At 24.3% G+C, this 13,911-nt stretch overlaps 1 protein-coding gene across 1 annotated transcript; it reads right to left on the bottom strand.

The window, feature by feature from the left end:
• Positions 1–8,774: 8,774 nt before the first annotated feature.
• On the bottom strand, positions 8,775–11,810 carry LOC126904307 (adenosine 3'-phospho 5'-phosphosulfate transporter 2). The gene is made up of 6 exons (XM_050683275.1): positions 11,424–11,810; positions 11,240–11,358; positions 10,230–10,492; positions 9,961–10,151; positions 9,228–9,406; positions 8,775–9,166 (listed from the first exon to the last, which is right to left on the bottom strand). The coding sequence occupies exons 1-6, from the start codon at positions 11,604–11,606 to the stop codon at positions 9,016–9,018; spliced, it is 1,086 nt and encodes a 361-aa protein (XP_050539232.1). The 5' UTR covers positions 11,607–11,810; the 3' UTR covers positions 8,775–9,015.
• Positions 11,811–13,911: the final 2,101 nt, after the last annotated feature.

Below are 13,911 nucleotides of genomic sequence, written 5' to 3'. Positions count from 1 at the left end.
ATGTAATATACTTTAATTTGAAAAAAAAAAATTTGACCTCTGGACTTGTCTTCATGGTGAAAACGGACATCAAAGTTAAAGAAAAACGTACGATTTCCGTGAAAAAATTCTCGATTTTATATTTTACATTTTTTATATTATGTTGCTATAACTTTTTAAAAAATGCATGAAACAACTTTATTCTTTAATGATAAATACTTTATATATACTTCTTTCATTCGACATACTTTTTTTTAAAATCGGACCATTTCCCTTTATACAGGGGGGGTGCAAACCTTTTAAAATGCGTATAGAAAGTAGAACTTTTTCAACTTAACTTTTGAAAATGTTCCGGAAAGACTGACACTTTTATATATATCTTAAATTAAAGCTTATGTAATATACTTTAATTTGAAAAAAAAAAATTTGACCTCTGGACTTGTCTTCGTGGTGAAAACGGACATCAAAGTTAAAGAAAAACGTACGATTTCCGTGAAAAAAATCTCGATTTTATATGTTATATTATTTAATTTATATTTTATATAACTTTTGGAAAAATGTATGGATCAATATTATTATTTTTTTATAATAAATATTTATATACCCCTTTCATCTGGCACGCTTTTTTTGTAAATCGGATCATACCCCTTTAACAAGGGGGGTCAAAACTTTAAACATGCGTATTGTTACTACGATATTTTCAATTTAATTTTTGAAAGTATTCCGGAAATACTGACACTTTTAAATATATCTTAAATTAAAGCTTATGTAATATACTTTAATGTGAAAAAAAAAAATTTGACCTCTGGATTTGTCTTCATGGTAAAAATGACTACCGTATGCAAAAATATGCTATTTTTGTGTTAAAATTCTGGGTTTTGTATTTTATTTTATTTTAAAATACCTGACAAGGGGAGTACAGATTTTCATAAATATTATATAAATTAAAATTGATATAGTATAGATAGTTAAACTTATTTAAATATGTTTGTTTCTTTTAAGTCGAGAAAAATAACTTTGAAATTTGAACTAGCTTAAATAGCCAATTTTTCAACCGCCGGAAGCAACGTACGGTTGCCGAGTTGGTAAAATTTATGTTTTACACGCTTGGGGTACGAGGTTCCAACCCGCATATGGCAATGAATTTTTTGCATTTTTTCTTAATTCTTTTTAAGTTAGTATAAATTTTAACTCGTTTGATTTTTATCACATTTAGATTCAATAACTTCAATAAAGATCAAGGATCCCATCACTTTAGTCGCCCCTTGCAAGAAGAAATTTCTTATTCGTATTAAAATTATTTTACTATATTTTAAGTTTTCGCTTCGATGCAAAGCCGAGAAGATATTTTTTTGTGACTATCATTTATTTTCTCTGCTCTAACTTGACCTACTTTTTTCAACAATACGTCAAATTACTACAATTCGTATCTAGTTGAAGATATTACTCTCAAAAATTGAAAAAAAAATTCTAATTTATCAATTAAACAGTTAGTTATTACATCGTCTCCATAAAGACAATTAAAATCATTAATTTCTAATGTTTTCAAAATATTTATTAACGAATGAAGTTTGATATGATAGGTTTCAACTACAAAATTAAATCATTTTACTTTGTAATTTAATAATTTTATTACTCTGTTTGTGTGTGCTACTATTAGACTATAATATTCAAATTTTTTTCTAACGTGTTGCTATATAAATCATTTCTAAAAAAAATGATTGTTTTTTCTCCTGAATTAACAATTGATTTTTACAAATATAATCAAATTTTATAATAAACTCAATTGAGTAAATCTTTTTAACAACTTTGTTTTGATTGGTACATTTAGTTAAAGTAAATCATTAAAATTAATTAAGTTCTCAATATTTCAATTATAGAATCTTTTCAACAAACAACAAAAGTTCCTAGGAAATTATTACTATTACTTCTATTTAAGTTATCTATTACCATAAAAATGCAAAAAAATATTGAGCTTTTCTGATAAATTTACAATAAATAGTAATTATAAAACTTTCTGACTGCATATTGATCTTAACGATACAATTTTTTTAATTGTCATAAAATTTTCTATTTAATTATGTCAATGTCAAACTTACCAATTGAGCTAAAAGTTATGGTAAAATAAATTTTTTTTTTTTTTTATAAACATTTACAACAATCAACTTTAAACGATTAACAAAATTGGTTAAATATGTCATTTTCCTTATTTTTAACTTATTAATAATCAAATTAATATTAAATATTATATCAAATCAGTATTAATTTAAAACAATTTTTTTTGTTCTTAATTATTTTTTTTTATATGTAAAAACTATTTTTTAATAATATTAAAACTTAGAAGTTATAGAAAAAGTCTAATTGCACATTTTAAAACATCGCGAAAAGTTGATTTAGAATAGTATATTTTTGTTTCTGATGGAAGTTCCTTGTAGTCCAGTGTATAAAACTTATAACTTTGTTAATTGTTATAACTTTATCAAAAATGACCAAATCAGTATATTTTTTTTTATTTAGATGCATGTCTTTATCTATCATTTGGTTTTTTTTATAAATCTAACCCTTTACCTGCCCACAAGAGGGATTCAAAATATTAACTTTTTTTTTTTTAGTTAAAGTAAATCATTAAAATTAATTCAGTTCTGGATATTTCAATAGTAGAATCTTTTTAAATATCAAAAATTACTTAGAAATGATTACTATGATTTCTATTTAAGTGTTCTATTACGATAAAAATGCAAAAAATAATGAGTTTTTCTGATAAATTTACAATAAATAATAATTATAAAACTTTCTGACTGCATATTAATCTTAAAAATAACATTGTTTTAATTCTCATAAAATTTTCTATTTAATGATTCATTCTAGTCAACGAAGGAGTAATTTTGCAGAATAGCAGAAAAAATTCCCAACAAACTTTTTTTTTTTTTGTTTTAATTAGGCAATTGGTGGATTATTCCAAAAGCAACATCAACTCTTATTTCTTTAATTATATCATGATTAGTAGTTCTTTGATTTTAAAATATAATATTTGAATATATACTAATTATAATTATTAAATTTAGTATGAAATTGATATTTAATATTGTAATTTAAACGGAGAAATTATAAAAATAATAAAGAAGTTATATTTTGCTTTACTTTTACGTGTATAAAAATTTAAAGGGCTTGATACAATAATTTTCAATAAAAACTGTTTGTTACTATAAAAAAATGCACTGGACTACAAGGAACTTTCATCAGAAGCAAAAATATACTTTTCTAAATCAACTTTTCGCGTTGTTTTCAAATCTGCAAGTAGACTATTTCTATCACTTCTAATTTTTTATATTATTACTAATTATATATATAAAATAATAATTAAAAGAAAAAAAAATTTGTTTTCAAATTATTACTGATTTGATTTTTAATATGTTAAAAATAATCAGTCCAAATTTTCAATTTTAACCTATTTTTTTGGTTCTTTAAAGTTGATGAAAAATTTTTGATAAAGATTTATGAAAGTTTATAGTAAAATAAATTGAATATATTACCATAACTTTTAGCTCAATTACAAGTTTAAAATTGACATCTAGGCCAGTCAACAAAGGAAAAATTGCGGAAAAAATTTTGTTTTTTTAAAAGTTGAATTAAAATATGTATAATGACATACTAATAGTCCTCAAGATTGGAATTGAGCTTTTTTTTTAAATCCTCGCAAAAGTTCAAAAATATGAGCTTTCTTAATTTTCTCAAAAAAAAATATTTAACTTACAAAAAAAAGTTTCGCACAAAAGTTGTTTAAAAGACAATTATAAATAAAAATATAATCTTATATTTTTTCATTTAAACAAATATTTTTCGAGTTACATTACATTTAATATGAGTAATAAAATTTATATTCCATTTTTTTCATTTTACGGTTACTTTTTATCATGTTATACTTACATTAGACACAATGTTATAAATGCATATGTGTGTATGTGTGAGTTTATTTATTTATTGTATCATTAAAGTGTAGTGTATATTGAGATACAACCGATAGAGTAGGTAATTGATTTGACGCTATATTATTTAAACCCAACTAAACGCTAAATTGTACATTCCGAAATAACAATCATATTATGTCAATTGCCACCGGAATATCTGGTAATATTTTTCTTTTTCTTTGCCTTAATCCCAACTACTTGGGGTCGGGCACCCTTATCCTAAGATTCCACTTGACACGATCTCCCACATCTTCTACGCTCACATCAGCTGTCCTCAAATCGCATTCAATAGCATCCCTCCATCTCTTTTTTGGTCTTCCTCTATCTCTTCTTCCTTCAACATTCATTTCTATAACTGTTCTTACAGCTTTCGATTCTTCTTTCCTCATACCATGACTAAACAATCTAAGTCTATTTTCTGTCATCTTATCCACGATTGACGCAACACCTATACTTCCTCTTATATGCTCGTTCCTTATCCTATCTTCTCTAGTCACTCCACTCATCCAACTAAGCATTCTCATCTCTGCTACACTTATTCTCTGCTCTACTTTCTTATCAACCGCCCAACACTATTAACCATACATCATAGCTGGCCTCACAATTTCATACTAAATTTAAAAACTATAATTAGTATTTATTCATATATTATATTTTAAAATCAAAGAACTACTAATCAGGATATAATTAAAGAAATAAGAGTTCATGTTGCTTTTAAAATATTTCACCAATTTCTCTAAAGGAAACACTATCTACAGATTTGCATCGAAGCGTTTCTTATGATAGTGATTTTAATCACTGTCAGATATCATCTATACTTGTCCCCTCTATGCCTCGTCCACACTGTGCCTCGACCCCACTGTGCTACCGTTTTTTAAAATATAAAGCGTAATAGATAACTTAAATAAAAGTAATAGTAATAATTTCCTAGTAAATTTTGGTATTTGAAAAGATTCTACAATTGAAATATTCAGAACTCAATTAATTTTAATGATTTACTTTAACTAAATGAACCATTCAAAACAAAGTTGTTAAAAAGATTTACTCAATTGAGCGTATAATATAATTTTATTATAANAATCAAAACAAAGTTGTTAAAAAGATTTACTCAATTGAGCGTATAATATAATTTTATTATAATTGTAAAAATCCATTATTAATTCAGGAGAAACTAACAATCATTTTTTTTAGACATGATTTATACTTAAATAAAAACCATAGTAATCATTATTTCTAATTAACTTTTGGCGGTAAAAAAGATTTTACAATGGAAATATTCAGAATTTAATTAATTTTAATGATTATATATCTAAAAAAGTTGTTAATAAGATTTACACAATTGAGTTTATTATAAAATTTGATTATAATTGTAAAAATCCATCGTTAAATTCAGGTGAAACTAAAAATCATTTTTTTTTTAAATTTATGATTTATATAGCAACATGTTAAAAAAAAATTTGTAATATTATAGTCTAGTAGTAGCACACACAAATAGAGAAAAAAATTTTTAAATTACAAAGTAAAATGATTTATTATTGTAGTTGAAACCTATCATATCAAACTTCAGTCGTTAATAAATATTTTGAAAACATTAGAAATTAATGATTTTAATTGTCTTTATGGAGAACATGTAATAACTAACTGTTTAATTGATAAATTAGAATTTTTTTTTTCAATTTTTGAGGGTAATATCTTCAACTAGATACAAATTGTAGTCATTTGACGTATAGTTGAAAAAAGTAGTTCAAGTTAGAGCAGAGAAAATAAATGACAGTCACAAAAAAACATCTTCTCGGCTTTGCATCGAAGCTAAAACTTAAAATATAGTAAAATAATTTTAATACGAATAAGAAATTTCTTCTTGCATGGGGCGACTAGAGTGATGGGATCCTTGATTTTTATTGAAGTTATTGAATCTAAATGAGATAAAAATCAAACGAGTTAAAAATTTATACTAACTTAAATAGAATTAAGAAAAAATGCAAAAAATTCATTGCCAAACGCGGGTTGGAACATCGTACCCCAAGCGTGTAAAACATAAGTGTTACCAACTCGGCAACCGTATGTCGCAACCTTCTGTTAAAAAATTGGCTATTTAAGCTAGTTCAAATTTCAAAGTTATTGTTCTCGACTTAAAAGAAACAAACAAATTTAAATAAGTTTAACTCTCTATGCTATATCAATTTTAATTTATATAATATTTATGAAAATCTGTACACCCCTTGTCAGGTATTTTAAAATAAAATAAAATACAAAACCCAGAATTTTAACACAAAAATAGCAACTTTTTGAATACGGTAGTCATTTTTACCATGAAGACAAATCCAGAGGTCAATTTTTTTTTTTTCAAATTAAAGTATATTACATTAGCTTTAATTTAAGATATATATAAAATTATCAGTCTTTCCGGAACATTTTCAAAAGTTAATTTTTTGTAAAAAAGTTACCATTTTGAAACCCTTCCTTTGGGCTGTTAAAGGGTCAAATATTCATAAAAATATATAAAATTATAGGTAAATATCTAAGGTATACCTAAAAAAAAAAATTATATTGATTCGGTCATTTTAAAAAAAGTTATGGCAATTTTACGTAAAAAAAAATGAAAAAAAAATCAAATCAGTAATAATTTGAAAACAATTTTTTTTTCTTTTAATTATTTTTTATATGTAATTAGTAATAATATAAAAAAATAGAACTGATAGATAAAGTCTAATTGCAGATTTGAAAACAACGCGAAAATTTGATTTAGATTAGTATATTTTTGCTTCTGATGAAAGTTCCTTGAAGTCCAGTGCATTCATTTATAGTAACAAACAGTTTTTATTGATGATTATTGTATCAAGCCCTTTAAATTTTTATACACGTAAAAGTAAAGCAAAATATAACTTCTTTATTATTTTTATAATTTTTCCGTTTAAATTACAATATTAAATTATTAAATATCAATTTCATACTAAATTTAAAAACTATAATTAGTATTTATTCATATATTATATTTTAAAATCAAAGAACTACTAATCAGGGTATAATTAAAGAAATAAGAGCTGATGTTGCTTTTGGAATAATCCACCAATCTCTTAAAATTAAACACTATCTACAGATTTGCATCAAAGCGTTTCTTATGATAGTGATTTTAATAACTGTCAGATATCATCTATAATTGTCCCATCTATGCCTCGTCCATACTGTGTCGCGACCCACTGTACTACCGTTTTTTTTTATAGTGATTTTAATCACTATCAGATATTATTATACTGGATCCAACTATGCCACATCACCACTGTACCGCGACCCCCCTGTGCTGGGTTTTTTTTTATAATATCTCCGTAAAAATCACAATATTATTGAATATCAATTTCATACTAAATTTAATTACTATAATTATTATGTATCATATATTATAATTAAAATCGGGATAAAATTAAGGGAATAAGATTTATGGTTCCTTTTGAAATAATTTACCAATCTCTTAAAATTAAACACTATCTACAGATTTGCATCAAAGCGTTTCTTATGATAGTGATTTTAATAACTGTCAGATATCATCTATAATTGTCCCATCTATGCCTCGTCCATACTGTGTCGCGACCCACTGTACTACCGTTTTTTATTTATTTATCAATCATGAAGTGTTATAAATAATGTTTATTCCTCTTGCCTTATAGTGGTGTAAACTTTATTTTTTCAAATGGTAACACACATTATTAACTTTGTTAATTTAATAGATTATGATTTAATTAACAAAATAACTAATTCTTTAACAATTTTTAAACCAATATTTTAGAAGTTATTAATATTTTTAGATACAAATAGGAGGAGGGTTGAGGCCGATAGATTTCTAGTGATAATAATAGCAGAACCCATGCCTCACCTAAAGTCGTTATTCTAAATTTTTAAAACCTGTCTCATATTTGAACCCCTGATATATAAATTTCTGTGGGTTCTTTATAACAACAATAAGTAATTTGAGGAAAAGGGTTTCATAATAATTATAATCCTCATAATTTAAAAAATTCAACTTGGAAGTATCAATCCTACACACCAGAGGATGTTTAATAAGTTGGGATTTTAATGTCTATAAGCCCTCATCGTTTTGATACGATTACATTTGCATGTGCCCATATCTTTGTCTCCCATAACATCATTGTACCGTTTAATAGACATATGTATATATAATTAACAGTGACATACAACAATACTAACAGGAGGGCGGACAGCACACATAAACACTTTTGCAATTCACGGCCAATGTGCCATAATAAAATATCCCTATCGACAGTTGACCTTTTACCATCATCGCGACCACTACTCTAGTCTGATAATTAACTTAACTTTTCTACCACGTATATAGTGTGTGTGTGTGTCGCCGTCAGCTTCCTGTTGGATTATATCATCTCTAGATGTCCAGCAGGTTGTATTATCTATTTAATATTTCAATCACTTAATAAATATTTATTTATATCGTTGTTAACCAAGAGTGTTATATATATATTGTAGTGCGATCCTTGGTAGTTTCTCAAATGGAATATAAATTAAATAGGAAACTTCAGTACCTAGAGGTAGATATAGCCTAGCCAGCTATCCCCTGTTGGCCCCTTAGAATACTGTTGACGGGCATTTAGGCTCAACCCCTAAATAGCGACGTAACAGTTTAAAAACATTTGAAACAATTACTGGGTAGTAGGCTGACACTGATGAAGTTATGATAATTTATATTCAGTCATTTGGTGGTGCATATTGAAAATTCCTAATTGAATAATTGGATTGATTATAGAATATCTAATATCATTGTTCCATTGTTTTTATATTTTTAAAATAACTACTAAAATAGTTCTCAAATTATTTTATTATTCTTTCTAGTTTCAATCCAATTCCTTTACAAATATTTCTTCAATATTTAAAAATAAATTTTTAGTAATAATAATTTACATACTATACTTTTTAAATTTAATTATTTCACTGATAATTTAAATTTAAAACTATTGTAATAATAACATAATGATTTGAGGTAATACTTAATTTAATTAATTAAATATTAATGTTTTCTTTTATACAAAAATTACATAGTTTAGACCACAACAGTGGATTTTCGTCTTTTTTCCGTGTCTTTAAACAATGAGCTCATTTTTATAAAAACGTTTTCAAAATTAAAATTACTTGTTTTACCTAACACATTTAAGTATATTCCAATAACGATCAACAATCCAGCCCATACATACCTAAAATAGGTTAATATAAGTGTATGAATTAATAAAAATAATAATGGTAATCGATACTCACTGAATAGTAAATGGTTTTGAAAATAACATAAAGGACACAACAATTGTTACTGCTTTGCGACAAGTAGTTACAGTTACAGCAACTAGTGCCCCACATGTTCTGATAAGTGCAAGAACAGCTTGAACACCAAAAAATCCAGATAGAGAGAAAAAGAATATGTATATGTATATCACAGGATTCTACTGAAAACAAATATATATATTGGAAGATAATTTTAATATATGTATATAATTTTATGCTATTTTAGTAACTTAAAATAAATTAATTTATTAGATTATTATAAAAATAATTTAGGCATAAAAAGTATAAATATTATATTAATGTCAGAATTTAAATTTAGGGCTTTTTTGAAACAATATAACATCTTAAATAATAATAGTTTCTTTTTGATAAAGTAAAAAATATTAATAAACACTATAAGATCCTTAAAAATTGATTTTATAATAGTAACTTTTTAGTTACTATTATAGTTACTTCATTTTAAAAGAAAGGAACTATATTGCTACAAATTTAGTTCTAATAAATTTTAATCACAATGATGACTCATGCTTGTTTCTTTCCCACATAAGACTGGCACTAGTAGGTTCAAATAAATTATTAAAAATGTGTAAGACTCCTAATTTTTTTACCCTTTTAATAATTTTATTAATAAGCAGGTTTAATATTTTAGAGTTATTTTTTTAATGACAACATAAACTATGTAGCTATTTAATACTTGGAACATATTAATAACCTCAATGCAAAATTTTGTTCCTTCATTAAGTTCTCCACTTAAAATCAATATTAGAAATAAATATAGAAATCCTATAAAATATGAATACAATACAATTTCTGCATTAGTAGCATTATGTTTTTTCATCATTTTTTCTTGAAAGTTTCCAATAAGTGCATCACAAAACAATGCCAAACTTATTAAAATGACACCTACAAAATTATATAAGAATTATAAAAAATTTTTTTTTGCAAACAAAGTTAAAATACTGTAAAAATATTACAATGTACCTAAAAAGTTGAAATGAGGAGAAATTTTATTGTCTGCTAAAGTAAAAAGAATTAAGCCAATACACATGCTTAAAGCTGCTACAGTGTCAATAATTTTATACACTTTTTTCTGAATTAGTACACCACCAATCATTACTGGTATTAATTTACAACATTTAAATATAACTTGAGTAGGATAATTCAAGTAACCAAGTGAAGCATTAGAAAATCCCATTGAACCTAATAATATTACACCTAATAAAAGGTATAATTTAATAGGTATTCTAAAAAATAAAAATAGAATATTACTTTAGCACATATTTTAAACTTATTGTATAAAAACAATCATCATCAATAAGCAGAATTCAAAAAATTTAAATATTCAAGTATAATAATTAGTATTATTCTGAGTTTAAATTTTAATACAAATATAAACTCAAATATAAACATAAAGGAAACAAATGTATACAATGATTTTCAACTATTTAAATACTTTGTAAAAATGGTTAACTTTTTTTTTTGAATACATCAAATATTTTTTATTAAGTTAATTTTATAGTTTGACACTTTGGAGTTTTAGTAAAAGAAAAAAAAACCTTTTTTAAACTAAACCATGTTGTTACTCAAATGGCATGAATTTGATTATACAAGAAAAAATAATACATTTTTGGATAAAAGCTTACATTAACATAATTATGGAAATCAAAATATATTGTTGTTTTTGGCATAAAAAACTTTCAATGTATAAAAAATGGTAGACAAAGTTTTTTAATTTTAAAAAAATATTCTATTTAATGATTTACATTTCAATTTTATACATAGAAGATTTTTCATTTTATGCAACAATGTGTTATTTTGAACAATGGCCATAAGATAAAAATGAATTTAAGTTATAAATATAGTTATAGAATTAGTAAAGCTTATATTATTATATAAAACCAAATTTGTTTTTAATAAAAAAATTTTAGTTGGTATATTTTACAATTATTATTAGTTAAAACTAATAATAGTTCAATATTAAATTTGTTTACCTTCTTTGAATTTTATTAAATTTACTTTCTATGTATCCGAAAATAGAATAATTTAAAAATTGAACAAGAGTTAAATACCATCCAAATGGTTTGAACCCTTTAACTGCAAATATTGATTCCTGAAAATATATAAAACAAATTGTTTTGTTATATATACTTAAAAATATAAATCAAAGTTACTTACTTGTAGATATCCATATGGTATGAAGAAAATAAATACTACAAACGAACAAATTAAAAATTGCCATAATTCAGATAAATGGCCTATATTAACCCATAGCAATTTCCTTGGGGGTTCTTCTTTTTTTAGAGAAAAATAAGAATTATCTTGATAATTTGATTCATTTATGAAAATTTTAGTTTCCATTCAAACTACAAATTTTGTTTACTTTTTAAATATTTTGAAATTGGTGCTACTCAACAAAAAGTATTTATTCAAGTTTAATTTTAACAAATCAATTAAAGTGAAACTAAATTTACTTTTATTTTATATTAAAAAATAAATAATAATTTTAGATTATGACATGTTATAGTTTTTAATAATAAATTAATTGACTAAAAAATGTAGATAAAAGATGATGTCAGAAAAATTGAAAAACATTTAGACGTTAGGGAGAAAATTATAATGATAATAATATGATAAGTGTATGATATACAGAATGGATTTGGATACTGATAAAAATATACATAGCAAGCAGTGTTGCCAGACCAAAAAAAACTTAATTCCCTCTTAAACTTGTAAAATTTCCCGGTTTTTAAAAAAAATTCCCTCCTTAAATTTTTTATTTCAAATAAATGTAAATTCAATTTTCTTTTATTTCTTGTATATTGACTATTGTAAGTTGACCATTATAATATGAAATCCTTAAATAATATTGGTTTTATCAATTGTTATTCCCATAATTAATAATATTTAAAAACAAAATATGTTATAGAATTCATAAACATATCGTTTCAAAATACATTTTTCAAATAAATCGCTACTTTTTGCATATTATACCATTGTAGCCTCTTTGAATGTAAATATTCAAAATAATAAAAATTTAAAAATAGTTAGATTGAAGACCACAGTCCTCACTCCTCTTAATTATATAAAATAAGGAATATTATTGTTTTTATTTACCTGGCAAGCAGAACAACGAGCTTTGAAAATATTTTTAGGAATACATTCCAACCATCCCTTAAATTTAGAGCAATTAAGCCAATTATTATTAAAACATTTTGGTCCTTTAATTTTTTTTTTGGTGGAGTACTATTAAATACATCATTTTCTTCAAAATTATCCATGGTTAAAATAATGGAAAATGTTAAGTATAAAACATCTATGAAAATAATAATAACTTATAACTTAAAAATTAAAACTAGTTGTGACTTAAGAATAAAACATTAATAAGTTTTTTTTTGCTGATAGACAATAGAGATCATATCAGGTACTGCAACATTGATAGGTAAAATCGATTTATTCCTAATGTTCATAATTGTTTCAACGGTTGTAGATAGGATCCAAGGACCGATTGTGATATTCTTAGATAGTATTATCAATAGGATTTGTTAACATAAAAATTAATTTATCTATGCAAAAATAAAAATTGATCATTTTTTTGTGAAAAATAACATGTATACTTTTAAATAATTTTTTTTATAAAAGTAAAAATATCGATTAATAACTGAAGTTCCTAAGTTTCCTTTTTTAGTACAATTTTAAAATTTCTTCCCTTTTTCCCTCCAATTGATTACGGTCCCATATTTTCCCTCTAAACGGGAAATTTTCCTCTATCTGGCAACACTGATAGCAAGAGCGTACAGAAATGCACCGTCGATTATTATGTGGCGCGATTGTTCGATTTGATAATCACACGTTAACTTTGATAATTAATCAGTGTTATTTATTATCAATAATTTTTAACCTTGTTGATTAAAATTAAGTTGCATTAAGTTTTTTATTATGAATGATAAAGATGCTAAAATTAATTAAATTCTAGTTATAATTATTTTTTGCTACTTTCTTTTATAATATATTTTTATACAAAAATTAATTCTGAGCTTGATTGTAATGCTGTAGTTCCAACATCTATGTTTTAATCATTTTTTAATATGTTAGATTCATATGTATCAAGTTCAATATTAAATAACATTATGAAGTGTTTGTTGATGTTAATTCAATTATTTGTCTGTTGTTTACAATTACATATATGTGATTACATTTAACGGATTTTATTTGATAATCTGGATATGTACATTAGTAAAAATATGTATATATAACACTCAAGAATTTTTTTATATTTTACTATGTATCTTTGATGTTTTCACTTTTAATATTTTATTCATTAGTATTATAATGATTTATGTTTAGATTTAGAGATGTATTTGAGAAGTAAATTTACTCTTAGTATGTTTTACAATTCTTTCAATTTTTTTGTCTCTTGTAAAGTATTTTAAGATTATGATAATTATATCTAAACTTTCTACCTTACAATCATTTAAGTAGTGATATTTAATTGTTTTATGTCAAACCCAGAATATATAGAGTACAAGTTTGACAGAAGAGAACACAAAGTAAGTGAAATGAGGAGATCAGTGACAATAGATGAGAATGTGATAAGAGAGATGAAAAGTTTTAAGTATTTAGAATCGTTTGTGCAAATTTGTGATTTCAACGAAAATATAAGATA

This window comes from Daktulosphaira vitifoliae, unplaced genomic scaffold (genome assembly GCF_025091365.1).
Source record: "Daktulosphaira vitifoliae isolate Bord-2020 unplaced genomic scaffold, ASM2509136v1 Scaffold_4, whole genome shotgun sequence".
Classification (NCBI taxonomy): Eukaryota; Metazoa; Arthropoda; class Insecta; order Hemiptera; family Phylloxeridae; genus Daktulosphaira; species Daktulosphaira vitifoliae.
The sequence above is the reverse complement of the archived record's forward strand: the minus strand, read 5'-3'. Positions and strand labels throughout refer to the sequence as shown.

Bases quoted from the DNA above. Each gene is read 5' to 3' on its own strand.
- LOC126904307 (XM_050683275.1), bottom strand. From the start codon at position 11,606: ATGGAAACTAAAATTTTCATAAATGAATCAAATTATCAAGATAATTCT. The intron at 10,493-11,239 runs GTAAACAAATTT...TTTATTTTTTAG, and splicing joins TTTAATAAAATTCAAAGAAG to AATACCTATTAAATTATACC. The intron at 9,167-9,227 runs GTGAGTATCGAT...AACCTATTTTAG, and splicing joins TCAAAACCATTTACTATTCA to GTATGTATGGGCTGGATTGT.